The sequence below is a fragment of the Echinops telfairi genome, unplaced genomic scaffold (genome assembly GCF_000313985.2).
Source record: "Echinops telfairi isolate 266 unplaced genomic scaffold, ASM31398v2 ScPeMD7_7469;HRSCAF=8507_0, whole genome shotgun sequence".
NCBI classification, from domain to species: domain Eukaryota; kingdom Metazoa; phylum Chordata; class Mammalia; order Afrosoricida; family Tenrecidae; genus Echinops; species Echinops telfairi.
This window is the reverse complement of record NW_022111372.1, coordinates 60,930,809-60,947,763: the sequence shown is the minus strand read 5'-3', so window position 1 is coordinate 60,947,763 and position 16,955 is coordinate 60,930,809. Positions and strand designations below refer to the sequence as shown.

General features: G+C 48.8%; 1 protein-coding gene across 1 annotated transcript in view; it reads left to right on the top strand.

The window, feature by feature from the left end:
- The window catches only part of TENM2 (teneurin transmembrane protein 2), a 1,165,990-nt gene that overhangs the window by 932,501 nt on the left and 216,534 nt on the right, over positions 1-16,955 (top strand). The window contains exon 8 of the mRNA XM_045284698.1: positions 9,450-9,645. Coding sequence (XP_045140633.1) covers positions 9,450-9,645 — 196 coding nt within the window. The remainder of the gene's footprint in view (positions 1-9,449; positions 9,646-16,955) is intronic.

The following is a 16,955-nucleotide window of genomic DNA, read 5'->3' as shown; positions in this document are numbered from 1 at the left end:
GCCACAACTGGCTATGTGCTCAACTGCTACCCAAAAGTTGGCAGTCGGAACAAGGTGCTGTGGTACATCAGTCCAAAAGCTCTTTTGTTTATAAACAATAAGATTTTAAAACTCTGAGAACCTTCCAGAGGTTCATCAGAAGAAAGGCCTGGTGACCTGCTTCCAAAAGATCCCAGCCATGGTCCATAGGGTCTCTGTCAGTCAGAACCAACTCAATGCGATGGGTTGGGTTTGGTCTTTCACAGGCTGTTGAGGTCTCTGTTCTGAGGCGTAGGTTATGGCTTGGTGTGAATAGATGATTTCCCTGCCCAGAATCCTTCCTCTCCATGATGGGCTCTGAGTAGGGAAACCCGACATCCCAAACCCACTGCCTTGGAGTGGATTCCAACTACTAGCAGCCCTATGTGGGGTTTGTATTAGATAGGTGGATAGATGAGAGAGAGAGAGAGGGAGAGAGCTGTTCTACTCTGCACGCATGGCATCACCATGAGTTGGAATCAACTCAACAGCACCCAGGGTCATATGCCAAAGGGCTGCAGCAGTGGGCAAGGCTGAGCTCTCTGACATTGCCCTCTATGGCTGGTGCCCCTCCAGGAAGTCCCAGGAAAACCCACCTGTCAGGAAATGCATCCAGACCAAGGTTGTCTTGCTCTGGCCTGGCCTCCTTGCTAAAGGTTAAGATCCCCTGCAGCTGTTAGGGCCCGCCACCTGCGGTGTCCGCAGCAGAGGAGAAGCACTGCTGGGTTGTCCGTCTATTCGCTGTGCTGGCGATCATGACCCTTGAGTTGTGGTGCCTTGTCTACTCTGTTCCCGTTTCCCCCCTCCAGGCCCCTCCCCTCCCCCGGGTAACAGAGACCTCCAACAAAACGTACGCTTCTGAGACTTAAGAACAACACTTTTAGGCTCTGTAGGAGGGGGAAGGGAAACTGTCCTGCACCATAGTCTGTTTATCTTCATCTCCAGTCACCAAACCATCAAAGCCACTGCCAACCAGTCAAAAGGCTCTTATTATTCAAAAATAATAGAAAATCCTGAAAGGTGAGATCAGGTGGTATCTGTCTGCATCGCCCTGGGTTGTGGCTATTGTTGGCTGCCATCTGGCCAGCCCTGGATCGTGGCCACCCACAGGGTTAGAACTGGCTGCATTTCTTAAATAGCTTGCCGGGTCTTTCTTCCTCATATAATGAGCGTGACGTTTGCCACCACGGAAGAAGGCGTGCGAGGAAAGAGCCAGGTGAAAAGTCCCACCATGTCAATGTATTCTCCCCACTCTGCACTACAAGGAACTGGTGTTGTGGGTTATGCACTGGGCTGATAGCCGTCAGGTCAGTGGTTCAAACCCATGAACTATGAGAAAGATGAGGCTGTCTGCTCCCCGAAAGATGTGTAGTCTTGAAGCTGCATTGGGTGACGATGAGTCAGAACTAGTTCAGAGCAACGGGTTTTGGTTTGGGCAAGTGGGTTAAGCATCAGGTCAGAGGTTCAAAACCACTACACTCCGAGGAGTAAGATGAGGCTACCTGCGTCTGTAGAGATGTATCGTCTCAGCAGCCCTGCTCCTCTGTCTCTTCTGAGTCAGAATGGACTCCGGGTGGTGGGTTTGGGTTCGAGTAGTGAGTGGCCCTCTGTCATCTCTCCCCTGGATCCTTGCTTTGGGGCAGAGCTTGGTGGGTTGGCACAGGGACTTGTTCTCACTGCCCATCCGTGCTCGGCTTGGGGCACACCCACCCCTGTACCAGTCAGGCCCCTCACCAAGTGGCCCCTCAGACACTGGACGTGGAACCTGGAAAAGATGAGGCCATGCCCAGGGCCTCTGCTGGAAGGCTGCAGGCCTTGTGACCCTCCCACTTCCCTTTGCACCTCCCCCTTTTGAAAGACAGAAGAGGCCCGCGGCTGGGCTGTAATGAGGAACCGGCCATGCACTCTTTGCCACTGGCCTGGCTGGAGGCAGAGAGAGATGAAGGACACCCCCCCACACACACACACAAGTGACTGACTGCAGCTAAGCCCTGCCTGCTGTCACCGCTGCAGCCAGAGCCCCTGTGGTCATGTGGCTTCAAGCAGCCCTGGCGCACACAGGTGGCTTCAAGCAGCCCTGGCGCACACAGGCGGCTTCCCTGCAATCCCACCAACTGCTGCGCGTGCCCTGCCATCTGAGGTGGAATCCACATCAGACTCAGGGAGACGGGGACCCTGCCAGGGCAGAGCGCTGGAGCGGTGGGAAATGTCAGCTTTTATTGCTTTTCCAGTCCCCATCGACCCTCGTTCCAAAGAGCAATAAAGCCCTTTCCCCCTTTCCCAGGGTCCAGGGCCCAGTAACAGTGCCTTCCCAAAGGGCAACCAGTCCGTCTTTAACCTTGCCTTCTTTGGCAGGTGTGTGGCCAGGTGTCTCCAGGTAGATGCCCCACCATCTGAGATCGTGACAGGCATGTCCTGCTCCATGGTCTGGGCTCCGCTGGAAGCCCACTAAGTTATTGTAATTACCATTCCTCTGCGGCCTCTGCCAAGAAGTAGGGAGCTTTATAATTGGATCAGTCAAATATTTGCTGTGGTTTATTTCTTTGCTCACAGAAGTGGCGTTTCCATGCCACTGTGGGGTACGACTGATGAATCAGGCACAGCCCACACATCTCATGCCAACGTGGGAAGTCTCTAGAAGGCCAACGGGGAGAGGGAGCACTTTGAGGAGGGCTGCTTTGGGTGAGCGTGCTAACACCCTTGGGGTGGAGTGGCTGTGGAGAGACAGTCTGGTCACAGCCCGGTCCTCTGAGCATCCCTGTGTCTGGGGTCAATAGTGATGGGCATCCTGGGACAAAGGAGACAGGTGTCGCTGGTCTGGAGCTGGAGGAGGTCGCCATCCCCAGTGTTGGTACGTGAAAGGGGGACTCTGGCCAGGGCCTGGGCTCTTGGAAATGACCTCCTTCTAATGTCAGCCAGTCTGCCAAGCAAGCTGGGCAGACTGCAGTCTAGGAATCCTAGAGAGCGGAGCCTCCCCTGAACCAGATGGCCTCTCTGCAAACGGGCACCTTCCTGGGCTCCTGGGCACGCAGCCCTGCATGGCAGGCTCCACGCCTGGCTGGGCTTACCTGCCTTGTGCCTCTAGCCCTTCCCCCGAATAAAAACAATGAACAAACAAACACAAAACAGTTGCCACAGGGGGACTCTGGCCCACAGGGACCCCTCCTCCGTCCATCAGAGTCGACCTGTGCTCCACAGGAGGGTTAAGGCTGTAACCTGTCAGAAACAGCTCACCAGGCCGCCCTCCCTCCTGCCTCTGGGTGCTTTCAAAGAGCCAGCCTTTCCATTGTGGGCTCACCTGCTTCTGCCAGCCAATGCCTGCTTTCTGGAAACTAAAGTCCTAGAATCCTGCTTGGCACATGGCAACATGTGTATTCCAAAGGGGAGGAGCAACAGGTGTCAACTGGGCTGGTCCCAGGCACCCTGGATGGACAGACCCCCTGCACATAGCAGTATGTCAGAACGTGACCAACAGAAGACACTGCCTGCCTGGCCAGGCCATCCTCCTTCTGCCCATAAGGAATGGAAAACAGGCTGCAAATGGTTACGACTTTGAAGGAAGAAAGAGAGAAAGGAGGTCGAGAGATCGATGGAGGAAGATGAATACTGGCTAGCCTAGCTAGTGCTAAGGTGGCCAATAGGACTCACTACCCCATGCCTCGATTGAACACACACCCTTGGCTTGCTCATGCCGCAGTTCAGGCTCCTCCCCAAAGGCTGAGCAGGGAATTGGGCCACTCCTGCTGTGACTGCCCCACCTGGGCTCTGAGAGTGGGCTAGCTCTGTTCAGCAGCAAAGGGGATGGAGGGGAGCGCTGGCAGGTTGCACCGGGTACTTTAGGGCCGTGTCTAGAAGCCTGACCCACCCCCAGTTACACTCCACCCACCAGAACCCCATCACAGGCTGCCACCTCGCTGCAGCGAGGCTGAGACAGAGAAAGAACTGCCGTGGGCAGTGTCCAGCAGTCTGCCACAGAGGAGAGTCAGCCACTGCCTCCGAGGGGGAAGGGAAGGAAGTCCCAGGGAAAGAGGTGTGCCCTACACAGTAGCACTGAGTCAGGGAAAGATGGCCTCCTCCAGACCCTTCCTCACGCTCTGTGTTACATGTGAACCTGTCAGCATGTTGGCCCTGGTGCTGCCTAATTCCAGGCCTGCTGGCCATCCCACCCCCAACCCCTGCCCCCCCATTCAAGGAAGCACATTGCAAGGTAAGTGAGTGATGGCGATGATTGTTAGGGCCATGATCTTGCAAACATCCCACTTTCTCCACTGTGTCTGACTCCATTCCAACTCATAGTTACTCAGCAGGACAGAGCCCAACTGCCCCACAGAGGTGCTGAGGCTGCAAGACCTCACTGAAGCAGTCGGCCTCATCTTTCTGCCTCAGCCGCTGATGGATTCAAACCACCCAACTTCCGGTTAGCAGCCCAATGCTTAACACACTGCAACACCAGAGCTCCTCATATCAACTGCGCTTCTGTATGGAAAAGAAATGCAACCCATTCACCAACTCAGGACTTCATCATCTGATACAGCCAATATGCTCAGCCCGGTTCTGCTTCAGGTGACACAAGGATGTTGGCTGACATTCCCGGAGCATGCTGACCATACTAGGCTAAGGGAGCACTTTACATTTGTGACGCAGTGGATCTGCACAACACCTTGTGATATAGGTCCTGTCCACCATCCCCATGTGAAAGATCAGGGATCCGAGGCACAGAGACTTTAAATAACGAGGATCTAGCACTGAAATCTATAGTCTGCACCACTCCAAAATGCAGATGGCATCCCTGTCCTTCCGTAGTTAATATTCTTCTGGGGAAGCAGACAATAAACACCTAAAACAAAAATCCTATCCTCTGAGGAGGTGGTCCCAGAGCACTTGTGGAGTAGTAGGCTATGCATTCAGCTGCTACCCCCACGGTCAGTGGTTCGAAATCACCAGCCACAGGGAGAAAGAGGGGTCTTTCTACTCGTGTGAAGATTTACAGTCTCAGAAACCCACAGAGGCAGTTCTGCTTTGTCCTGTCGGGACACTATAAATCAAAATCAGCTGGATGGCAGTGGGGTTGGAGTTTGGAGCAGGTGATAAGTACACCATGAAGAAAATAAAGCTCAGGAAAGGGATCTAGTGTTGAGACACATCAGATTCCATATCCCATCACACCCACATGTCCCAATGTCCTATTTGAGGTCTCCTGGCTAGTAGATTCTCCTTAAATGAAAACTGACCTCTGCTCTTCTAGACAGGGACTCTGAGGAGCCAGCCAAAATAGATGTCTTTTCCCTCCTCTGATAAATGCCCTTTCACAGGATAATTTGATTGGCTGAGCAGCAGGCATTGCCAGTACTCCGAAGCCATTTTTATGTCCTTTGGATGGTCAGCCAGTTCAGCGAGAGAGGACTGATGCCCGTATTAGTCGTGAGCAATGGCCCTGTTCCAGCCGTCGCCTTCCCCCAACGTTTTCTCCAGGGGGTGATAGCTTGGCCCCCAAATCAAGTCTATTCTTCTCACCTCGGCACCAAGGACATTACATTCATTCCTCTGGCTGACAGCAATTTGTAGACATTGGGTCTTTGCTGTTGGACATTTGGCGAGGTTCCAACGGAACAAATGCTTTGGTTACAAAGGTCTCCAAAAGCTGCCTCGGTTTGTCATATCACTTTAAGTCATTTATTTTACCTTTACAGACAGCTGTGGCCAAAGGGATGTGGGGTAGAGGGAAGCTAAAGGGAAATAAACGCTCCTTTCCTGAGACCCGGGGAGCGGGGAGCCCACTTCCCAAGTCATGGGAGCCCTCCCGAGGGAAGAGCTAGGACCATGGTGTCTCCTCTCTGTGACCAATGACGTGTTGGAAGGTGAGTCGTGGTGGCACGGCATTTAATGACGTGGCCATGATCTTCCAGGCACTGCCTAAATGTTAGCTCATGTCATCCCGAACAGACCCAAAAGCTAAGGGCTAGTCTCCCCCGGATCCCAACCAGAGAGAGGGCAAAGGGGATTCCTGGAAGTCCCACAGGACTAAATGACAGAATTGGAATCCAAACCCAGGTTCGTCCGGTGGCGGAGCCTCAGTGTCTCACCGCGTCACGTCTTCTGTTCTCAGGAATAACATGTTAGACGAGGGGAGACTGTCCGTGATGATCAGAGGGATGACATGTGAGAAGAGTTTCATTTTACAAAGTTTGTAACGGGGGCGATAGTTGGCATCTGTGACTCTGAAGAAGAGCCCCGGTGGCACAGGGATTAAAGTGCTCAGCTGCTAGCTGAAAGGCCAGCAGCGCAAACTCACCAGCGACTCCCAGGGAGAAAGAGCAGGCAAACTGCTTCCATAAAGGTTTACAACTAAGAAACCCTGTGCAGCAGCTCCGCTCTTTCCTCTAGGATGGCTACAAGGCTGGGGCTTGTTGGTTTTTAGGTTTGTAACCCAGGAAAGCCTCTTATGGGGGAAGAAGAGAGAGAACTTGATTCCCAGGGGTGACTCTCATACGACACTCGGAGTGTTCTCTGGAAGTCTCAGTGTAAATGGCTTTTCTAGAGCGTGTTATAGAAAGCGTTCTTAAGATTAGTCCACTTTTCCTCAGGAGTTGCCAAGTTAATGGTCAACCAATGAGGAACACTGAGGTTCTCCTGCCTCTCCACCATCCTCTCTGTCCAGCACATCTCCAAGTACTGGCCTCTCCTCCTTTAAAATGGTCCTCAAAGCAGTCCCCATGCCCCTTCATCCATGGTTGTACCCAAGACCTTCGTCCCCTCCCACTTCCTAACTAGTCTTCCTGCTTCTTATCATTTTCACCTCAAAAGTACATCTCCTATCTTCCCTGCAAATTAATTCCTCAAAGCATCTCTTTCTAGAACCATAAGAGACCTAGAAATAAACATAAAAGGATAGTTTTAAGATCTAGTTTTAGACAAAACGAACTCTTAAGTAGAACATCATAAGAATAAGCAACAAAGTAAAAATAGGTAAAGTAGATTTCATCAATGTTAAAGTTGGAGAGGAAAACTACAGGATGGGAGGAACCCTTTGAAACCAAATATCTAGTTAGAGGAACCCTGGTGGTGTAGTATTAACAAGCAGGTCAGCAGTTAGACACCACCAGTTGCTCTGCGGGAGAAAGATGAGACTGTCTGCTCCCATCAAGATTGACATCCTCAGAAGCCCGGGGCCACTTCTACCTTGCCCTATAGGGTCCCATGGACCATAGTTGATTCAATGGTAGTGAGTTTGGTCTGGGTATCTAATAAGGATTTGATCCAGAATATAAAAACAGCTCCTACTACTGAACAACAAAAAGATAACCAAAATTTTCAAAATGGGCAGCAGGACTTACTGAGGCATTTTTCTGAAGAAGTTATTCAAATGGCCAATAAGCATATGAAACAATGCTCAATGCTAAATGCAAATCAAAACCACTATAAGATACCAACTTAAAGCGAACAGCAAGTTTGGGCAGGGAATGTGGAGAAATTGAAAGCTATATACATTGCTGGGCAGGAGCCCTGGTGGCCTAGTGGCTATGAGTTGAGCTGTGATCCACAAGTGTCTCAGTTCGAAATCACCAGGAGGTTTCTCCGCAGGAGACAGACTGGGCTTTCTACTCTCATAAAGAGTTCCAGTCTCACACTCACAGGGGCAGTTCTACCCTGTCCTGCAAGGTCGCTATGAGTCGGCATCGACTGGATGCCAGGGAGCTGGGGGCTTTTTTGGTTTGGGGCATTACTGATAGGAATGTATAACGTGGAACAGTTTGGAAGGTCCTCAAAAATTACCCGAGGTACACACCTCAAAGAAGTGAGCGCAGGGACAAGCACAAGTACGTGTGGCCCCGCGTTGACTGCAGCATTGTTCGTAAGAGCCAAGAGGTAGGAACAAGCCAGTGAACAAACATGAGGCATACAGGCAGTGGACTCCTACTGAGCCATGAAGAGAAGTGATATTCTGATACTAGCTACCCTGTGATTGAACCTTGAGAACTTCATCCTGAGGGAAATGCCAGCCACAAACGGGCAACTCTTGTAGATACCGTTTATGGAGCTATCCAGAAGAGGCCAGTGCAGAGAGCAGCAGTTAGAGGTTACCAGGGGTTTTAGGGGGGTGAAAAAATGGCGAATTACTTCTTTAAAAAGTACGAGGTTTCTGTTCCTGGCGCAGCAAAACTTTGGGAAATGGTTAGTGGTGAGGGTTGTGGGCCTCGTTTTATGTGTGCCATGATCGGGACTGGATTGTTCACTTGCCAATGTTAAAGTAGAAGACGTATTGTTACATATATTTTGCCACCGTGAAATCATTTACAAGAAAAACAATTTTCTTCATTACATCAGTCATTGTTCAAGGCCTCTCTCTCCGTAGCTCCCACTTGCCTGTTCTCTAGAGCAGGCCTCTCCCGAATCAGGCTTGCTTCTCTAGCCCTGAGTCAGCTAGCCTTCATTGGCCACTCCATCGCTCACTGAGTGCTTCCAGCTTTACGCCTTATTCCACTGAAGTTAAAGTCCACTGAATTTAACATTTAATTGTTGTTTTCTCTGAGGTCAAGGACTCAGGGGTCATGAGCATTGTACCTGGATGGGCCTTGACCACTTCAGAGCTGTGTGACTTTGGACACATTGCTTGACTTTCTGGACCCTCAGTCTACGTATTCATAAAAATATACATATCTTATAGATTTTCTTTCAGGAAATGAATGAAATCATAATGATCATAATAATAACTAACATGTATTTTTGCATTTGTTGCATGCTAGGCAGTGTTCTAAGTATGCTCTTATGCCTCCCAACCACTCTTTCCCCAGGTTTAGAAAACCAATGCACTGACTAGTCCAACTTACAGAGGCCAGGCCATCAGACTCCACATCCCTAAATCGTAGCTACTCCACTCTACCACTGACCATGGTAAATGATCCTTAAATGATAGTAACACAGGTCCAAATCCCTTATCAGAAACCCTGGGTTACCCAGATGTCTTTCAGAATTCAAAATTAGGGATGTTGTTTATAAAAAATCTGTGCCTGGTAAGGTAGCAACCAATGACCAAGCACATTAATATTTCTGCAACCAAATGACTAAATAAGCACACTCTGCGAGACGGACTAGGATCACAGGCCAGGTCAGCTTTAGACACACATGAGTGTGCTGCAGACTTACAAATCAACCACCACTACCCCCAAAAAATAACTTTGGATTTTAAATTTTGTGAACTTTAGAATTGCAAAGCGGGACTATGACCGATAACAATTATGCCCGTGGCACTACTTGCAAACTTCATAAACAGTAGCTGTTGTTCCAGTGTTGACATTTTTAGGTTGGTTATTTGACTGGAGGAGCTCATGACGCAATGATGAAGAGTTATTTCTCAGCTACATCCAGAGCGACAAGGGAAGGGGGAGGCAGGGGATCTTGTCTCAGACACGGCTCTCTCTCTCCCGCCCTAGTATGACTTCATGGAGCGCCTGGACGGGAAGGAGAAGTGGAGTGTGGTCGAGTCACCCCGGGAGCGCCGGAGCATCCAGACCCTGGTTCAGAACGAAGCTGTGTTTGTGCAGTACCTGGATGTGGGCCTGTGGCACCTGGCCTTCTACAACGACGGCAAAGACAAGGAGATGGTTTCCTTCAACACCGTGGTCTTAGGTAGGTTTGCGGTGCCTGAGGCAGTATGCCATGCGGGGAATGGTAGAAAGACCCAGGGACTCATTAGAAAACATGTCTTCCAACGTAGTTTCTACTAAGTAGGAGACCAAGCCAGAGTTTCTCATTCAGGCCTCACAGGGTCGTCCGGTTGCCATGGACTTGACTATCGCTCACAACGGCCCCATGTGCCTCAGAGGGAGGTTTTCATGACTGATGTTTTTGAAGATCATTAGGCTTTCTTCTGAGATGCCTCTGCGTAGATTAAAACCACCAATCCTCCAGTTAGTAACTGAGCTCTCACTACGTGCACCCTCCAAGGAGGCTGCTGTGTTAGTCCAGGTAGACTGGAGAAACAAATTCATAGACCTTCATGTGTGCATAAGAGACATTCTTATATGAAAGGGTAATTGTATATTAAGGGAACATCCCAGCCCAGTCCAGATCAAGTCCAATATTAGCCCATATGTCTGATACCAGACTGCATGTTCCTCTTCAGACTCCTACAGCACATACAATGACAAAATACAGGAAGATCACAGGCCAGTGGGTGAAAAGTCTTGTGGATCTAGTGGTGGTGGAAGCATCTCAGCGCTGGCGTGGGTCTCTAGGTGGCTCCTCCAGCTCCAGGGCTCTGGCTCTATCAGCGTAGCTCCATGTGGCTTGTCAACAGGAATGTCTCACAGGGAGACTGTCTGTATCTGGCTTCTAGTCAGGTATTTATCTCCATGGCTTCTCCAAAATGAGGTCATCAAACTGTGACCTGATTGACAGGCTAGCCTTCACTCCTTCGCAAGTTGACAGGAGATTATGTCACTGCCACAGCCACACCAGAAATTAGCTCTGGTTAAATGGGGCTTCTGCCTAACCACAAGAGAGCCTCTGCCTCTGCAGAGGGTTGAGTCATGCCTTAGAACTTCAGTCATACTACACACAGCCTCTGCAAATCCCTGGCCTTTGATAAGCCTTGGGCTCTTTATAGTACAATATCACCAACACTAGAATTCATTTCATAGGGTTGTTGTAGGCTTCCATGAGCTAACATCTGTAATCACTAAGGACATAGTCTCACACCCACACAAAGCACACTCACCGCCATCAAGTCGATTCCAACTCCTTGCGGCCCTACGAGGACCTGCTGTAGCCCTGCTTTTTATGAGCTCGCCAGGAAAAGGCTAAGGTGTGATCCACAAGTCTTTTGTGTACATGCAGCAAACCCTACAAAACCCACTGCCTGCCATTGAGTCAATTCTGACTCAGAGCAAACTGATTTAGGGTGTCTGATGCTTTGTATATCTTTACGGGAGCAGACAGCTTCATCCTCTCCTACCAAGTGACTGGTGGGTTTGAACTGCCAAACTCGTGGTCAGCAGCCCCACACTTAACCCAACAGCACCACCACGGCTCCCTGATACAGGTGAACAAACCTTTCAAAGAGCTAAACACCAGAACAGATTTCACACATTTTCTAAAGCAAATCTTGGGAGTTTTAGCCACCAAATAAGCTGCACATATTTTCATTGAGATGATTTCAATCTTCTGAGGTTGGTACTCTTCTTTCTGAGGCTAACTGATTCTGGATTCGTACTGTCATGTGCTCAGGCCTGTTTCACAGAAGAATAAACTGAGGTCTAGAAAGCTAAACGCCTCGCTCGCAGTCCCACAGTCTTCTAGGCTAATCCATGCTGCCTTCCACACCACGTCTTTCAGCCATGGATCTCAGAGAGTCCCAGTGGAGAAGTATAGATGAGTCAATTGATGAGGAAAACCCAAGTAGATCCAGAACTAGGTATCAGCTTTCCTTTCCACCTTACGAGTCACTTAGGAGTCCTGGTAGCATCGTGGGTTACATGTTGGGCTCCTAACCACAAGGTCAGCAGTTCAAACCCATAGCTGCTCTGTGAGAAAAAGTTAAGTCAGTCTGCTTCCATAAAAATTTCCCAACTGTGAAAACCCAAAAGGACAGCTCTATTCTGGTCTGGTCTGTAGGGTCACTATGAGTCGGAACCAACTCAATAGCCCTGGGGTTGGTTTGGTTTTAGTAACTAAGCAACTTAGCCTCCCAGAGTCTCCTTCTCATCATCTGAGAGATGAGGAGAGAGTCAGCTCCAGAGAGTGAAAGGTGGTGTGATTGCATGTATACAATATGTCTCACACATGCTCGTTAGGTGCCATCAGGCAGTTCCAACTGACAGCAACCTCACGGGCAACAGAATGAAGCCGTGCTTGTTCCTGGGCCATCCTCACAGTCATTTCTAAGAGTGGGCCTTTTGTTGCTGCCACGATGTCAATCTGTCTCCTGGAGACTGACGCTCCAGGGACTAATCCTTCCTGATAACGTCTCCAAAGTACTGGAGAGCCTAACTATATTCTCCCTAAAGAGCGTGCGGGCTGTACTCCTTCCGAGTACAAACAGACAGATCTGTTTGTCCTTCTGGCAGTCCGTGGTTCTCCCCTTATTCTTGGCCCAAACCAAATTCAGATTCATCCATTCTTTGTGGGTCTACCTATTGCCAAGTGTCCACTGCATAGGAGGTGATTGGAAAGACCTGGCTTGGCTCAGGCACACCTTAGTCCTCCAATTGACGTCCTTGCTCTGCGACACTTTTATAACTAGATCGTATGCAGCAGATGTGTCCAGTGCAATATGGCATTTGATTCCTTGCCTGATGCTTAGAGTTACTAGGGACTAAGTGATCGCCAATTATTTTTAAGAGCACATTTTACATAATGCTTTTTCTATTAACTACAGTTAAGAGCTTTACTATTGGCCAAATGTAGTTCCCTGAAGGCTCCCTGAATCTTGAAAGACACATGAGCTGGTCTACAAGAGCAACCACAACTTCAGAATGGCAGAAAAGCAGATTGGTTTGGGTATGGACCACTGGGATGAAGGCAACCCATATTCTCTCTGCTAAGGAAAGATTGGCCAGATCAGAGCTAGCCAAGTGCTTTAAAACAGGAGTTGGCACACTGCAGCCCATGGGCTCACAGCCACGCCCATCCATTTATGTATTGTCCTATAGCAGCTTTGGCCCTATGTGGCAGAATTGAGCAGCGGAGACAGAGACAGTATGGTCTGTAAAGCCTAAAATATTTACTGTCTGTCCCTTTAAAGAAAGTTTGCCAACCCTCATGCTAACCCATGCTATAAAGTTTTATGAGGAAAGTCATTTGAGAAGTCATCCACAGAATATTTTCCAGATCGAGTTATGTACAGTGGGGAAGGGAGGGTGATGGTACTTTAAAAATGTAGAGACTAGCTCATAAAGGGAAGAAGCTAGAAATTCATTCCATACTCGTGTGAGATGTTGTGGTTAAAACTATCCAGAACCTTCTAAGAGATTATATCCTGAATTTAAACTCTAAAAGCCTGACACATACAGTTCAGCACACACCACACAGAGCAACTGGCTTACTTGCAGTCTGAAAGGATTCAGGCGTTCCTGGTAGTGAGAACAGTTAATGTGCTCAACCAGAAGGCAGGAGGTTCGAATCTACCCGGAGGGACCTTAGAATAGCCAGGTGATTAGCTTTTAAGCCATCACCCCTTAAAAAATCCATGGAACCCACATGTGAGGTTGGCCAGCAAACGATTGACTGGGGGGAAACGGTTTGATTCCTGGTACAGGAAGTAGTGAATGGTTGAGAATAACAGCAGCACAGTTACACAGGCAAAGGCACTTCCCACACACCACCTGTTGTATTAAAGAGCCCTGGAGGCATATCTGACGCGGCATTGGACTACTTACCAAAAGGTCGGCAATTCAAAGCCAACAGAAAAAGATGAGAGTGTCTACTACCGTAAAGATTGACTCTCAAAAACCTTATCGAGGGTGGCGATGAGCTAGCATCCACTGAATTGTAGCCCATGTATTACATGCCCTTTGGGCGCACTGGTGCATGGAGTAGTCATGTGCCTACCTTCTCCACCTTCTGGTTGAGAAGGCAAGACTGTGAGAAGCTGAACAACTCTCCTAAGTTCACACACAGCTAGTAAGAGGTGGACTCAGATGCAAACTTTCCAGAGCCTCTGCTCTTAACCAGGGAGCTCTGGTGATAGGGTGCTCACGAGTTAGGCTGCCATCCACAAGACCAGCAGTTTGAAACTACCAGCCACTCCGAAAGACAGGGCTTTCTATGCCCATAAACAGTCACAGTCTTGGAAACTCACAGGGGCAGTACTACCCTGTCCTATAAGGTTGCTCTCAGTTGACATCAACTCAGTGGCAGGGAGTTTATGTTCTAGACTACGTGATTGCTGTGGGTCTCAGCCAAATAAATCCCTTTCCCCCTGAACATTGAGCTTTCTGAGGGCTGGGGTATGGAGACAATGACCTTCACCCCCACCTTCCTGTCTCCACATAGACACAGACATCGTGGTGTAGTGAATCGCCTTACCCCAGGCCATTACCTCCTTCGGCTGTCAGAGTTGGGAATAGCGATTCTCCCCACAGGTTTTCTCTTGTCTGGACAGTAACTCAAAGAGAAAGTCAAAGGTAATGGGCCTAATAGTTGGGCAGACATCTTGATAGAGCAATGATAGTAATTGGTCTGAAATGCAGGGAGAAGGACAGTGTTTTGTTTGATCCAGAGGGTCTCCCACACGTATCTATTATCAGAACATTCTCTGTTGAGAGCAGCCAGGCGCACTGAAAGCCCCTGCGAGGTGAGACAGAGGGAAAATGCTAGACGGGTGTCAACCAGCGATCACACGAAGTATAGCTTTGACTCGGGGACGTCTTTTGATGTGCTTTGAGAGATGTAGCCTGCTTTCAAAGATGAGTTTCATCTCCGGGGACAACAGAGAGGCTACCTCCACCATGTTTAATGCCCTTTCCTGGGCAGACAACCATGGCTGGTCACTTTGTTTCCCCTTCAGGAAAGCATACACCAAGTTGACCAGATGGAAAGCCAATAAGATCTCAATGTTCGTATTGGTGTTATTTGCCATCAAGTCATGCTAACATGCAGGGAAGCCAGGCATGTAGCCGAGTGCTGCTGGAGGCCTTGCTGAAGCAGATCGCCAGACCTGTCTCCTAAGATACCTCGGGGTGGGTTCAAACTGCCAGCCTGTCAGCTGGACGTTAGCTTAACTGTTCACCCCACCCACAAACCACTGCCACTCATGGAGACCCTATAGCAGCAGCGGTTCTCAACCTGTGGGTGGAACGACCCTTTCACAGGAGTTGCCTAAAACCATTGGTAAAAACATATTTCCGACGGTCTTAGGAACCGAAATACCGCTCCTCTATCCATCTCCAGGTGGGTCGCCCACATGCAGATACACCCACATACTAGTACCTGGCATGAAGACTGTTACCCATGCTACACCATACTTCAAGACATTTCATTTATTTGTCATCAGAAATAAATATTTCATAATATATAATTACATATTGTTTTGTGATGAATCACTATGCTCTCATTATGTTCAATTTTTAACAATGAAAATACATCCCACTTATCAGAGATTTATATTACAATTAATAACAGTGGCAAAATTACAGTTATGAAATAGTAACGAAAATAATGTTATGGTTGGGGGTCACCACCACATGAGGAACTGTATTAAAGGGTCACGGCATTAGGAAGGTTAAGAACCACTGCCCTATAGAATGGACTAGAACTGCCCCCATGAGGTTTCTGAGGCTTTAAATCTGTATGGACCCAAACCACCTGCCTTGTCTTTCTCCTGCAGAACAACTAGTGGAATTAGACTACTGACCCTTTGGTTAGGAACCCAGTGCTACATCCACTGCACTACCAAGGCTCTTTGGCCCACCCAGGGACCCTAATAGTTTAGTGTTACTGTTGTGAGGTGCTGTCCAATCGGTCCCCGCGCCCAGCGGCTCTATGTACAGCCGAGCAAAGCATGGCCAGGCCCTGCACCAGCCTCCTAATTGTCCTGCTCTGTGAGCCCAGCCTTGCAGCCACTGTGTCCCTCTGTCGTAAGGCGACATTCCTTCTCTCTTTCACTGCCCCTCTACTTCCTCCGGGGACTGGTCTCTTCTGATAAAATGTCCAAAGTACTTCATCCCCATGGCCTTGTAAAGCGAGTGCACAGCAAAGGCAGCCAGCATCTCCACTCACAGTACCTGCCACAGCATGGACGTTTCCCAGCGCCCTATGAAATGACTGGGTTTTGACTTGGAATTTCCTAGGGGTGACCTAATGCTCCGTGAGTTAGAGAGTAAATGATACAGAGAGCCACTTGGCTGTGTCTCAGCCCATCTTGTGGAGCCATCTCCAAGAGCTTTCAGCTGGAAAGGCGGGTAGACACTAAAGGCATTGGCTTGATGGAGTCTCTAATCCTCGGCTGCACTCTGCAAAAGTAGACGCTCTTGCTGAGTTGACCTCCTCGTGGCAGAAATCGCTCCCGCCAGGTTTTGGAAGAAGAGCGCAGAGAAGAGAGACAGTCGAGAGAGCAGACGCAAGGTGCCATGGTTTGATTCTTCCCTCCAGAATGGCAGTGAATGGGAAATTCACTTTAAAGGCAAAACAAGCCTTGCCACTCCCAAGGTACTTCAGAGTGGGCTCCCACTGCCATCCTTGGTCGAGAAGTCAGGCATTTAGCTCTGTTTATTTTAATTTATGGCAAAACTGAGGAAGATGATGATAATGTGATCATTTGAAAAAATATGTACAATTCTGGGAAGAGCTAAATCAACATAACATGATTGCTTATCCTACATGAAATAAGGTGCAGGTTAGAACAAACACCAACTAGCCGATTTTTTTATGAAAATAAGATTCTCATAAGTTGGATATAAAACCTAGCCCCAAACCTAGCACACATCAGAATCTTGTATATTTGGAGTTCCCTTTTTCCTTATTGTGGTCAATATACAAATAAAACATTTGGCATTTTGACAATCATCCATGTACAGTTCAGCGGCATTTAACTATGTGCATCTTGTTTCCAACCATCACCCTTAGCCATCCCTAGACTTTCCCATCATTCTTAGCAAAAGCTCAGTGTCCTGCAAGCATTGAATGGTCCTTTTACCCACCCTCTGCCCACCCTTGTAACTGTGAATGTGCCTTTCTCTGTGTACATTTATATGAAGGTCTAGGCTTTTTCTTAGCTTATAATTCCTCCCAAAACCAAACTCACCACCACAGGGCCAATTCTGACTCAGTGACCCTACAGGACATGGCGAAACTGCTCCTGTGAGCTTTCGAGACTGTTAACTCTTTACGGGAGTAGAAAGCGTCATCTTTCTCCCTTAGAGTTTGCTGGTGGTCCACTCTGCTGACCTTGAGGTTAGTAGCCCAATACATAACCATTATGCCACCAGAGCAGAGTATAT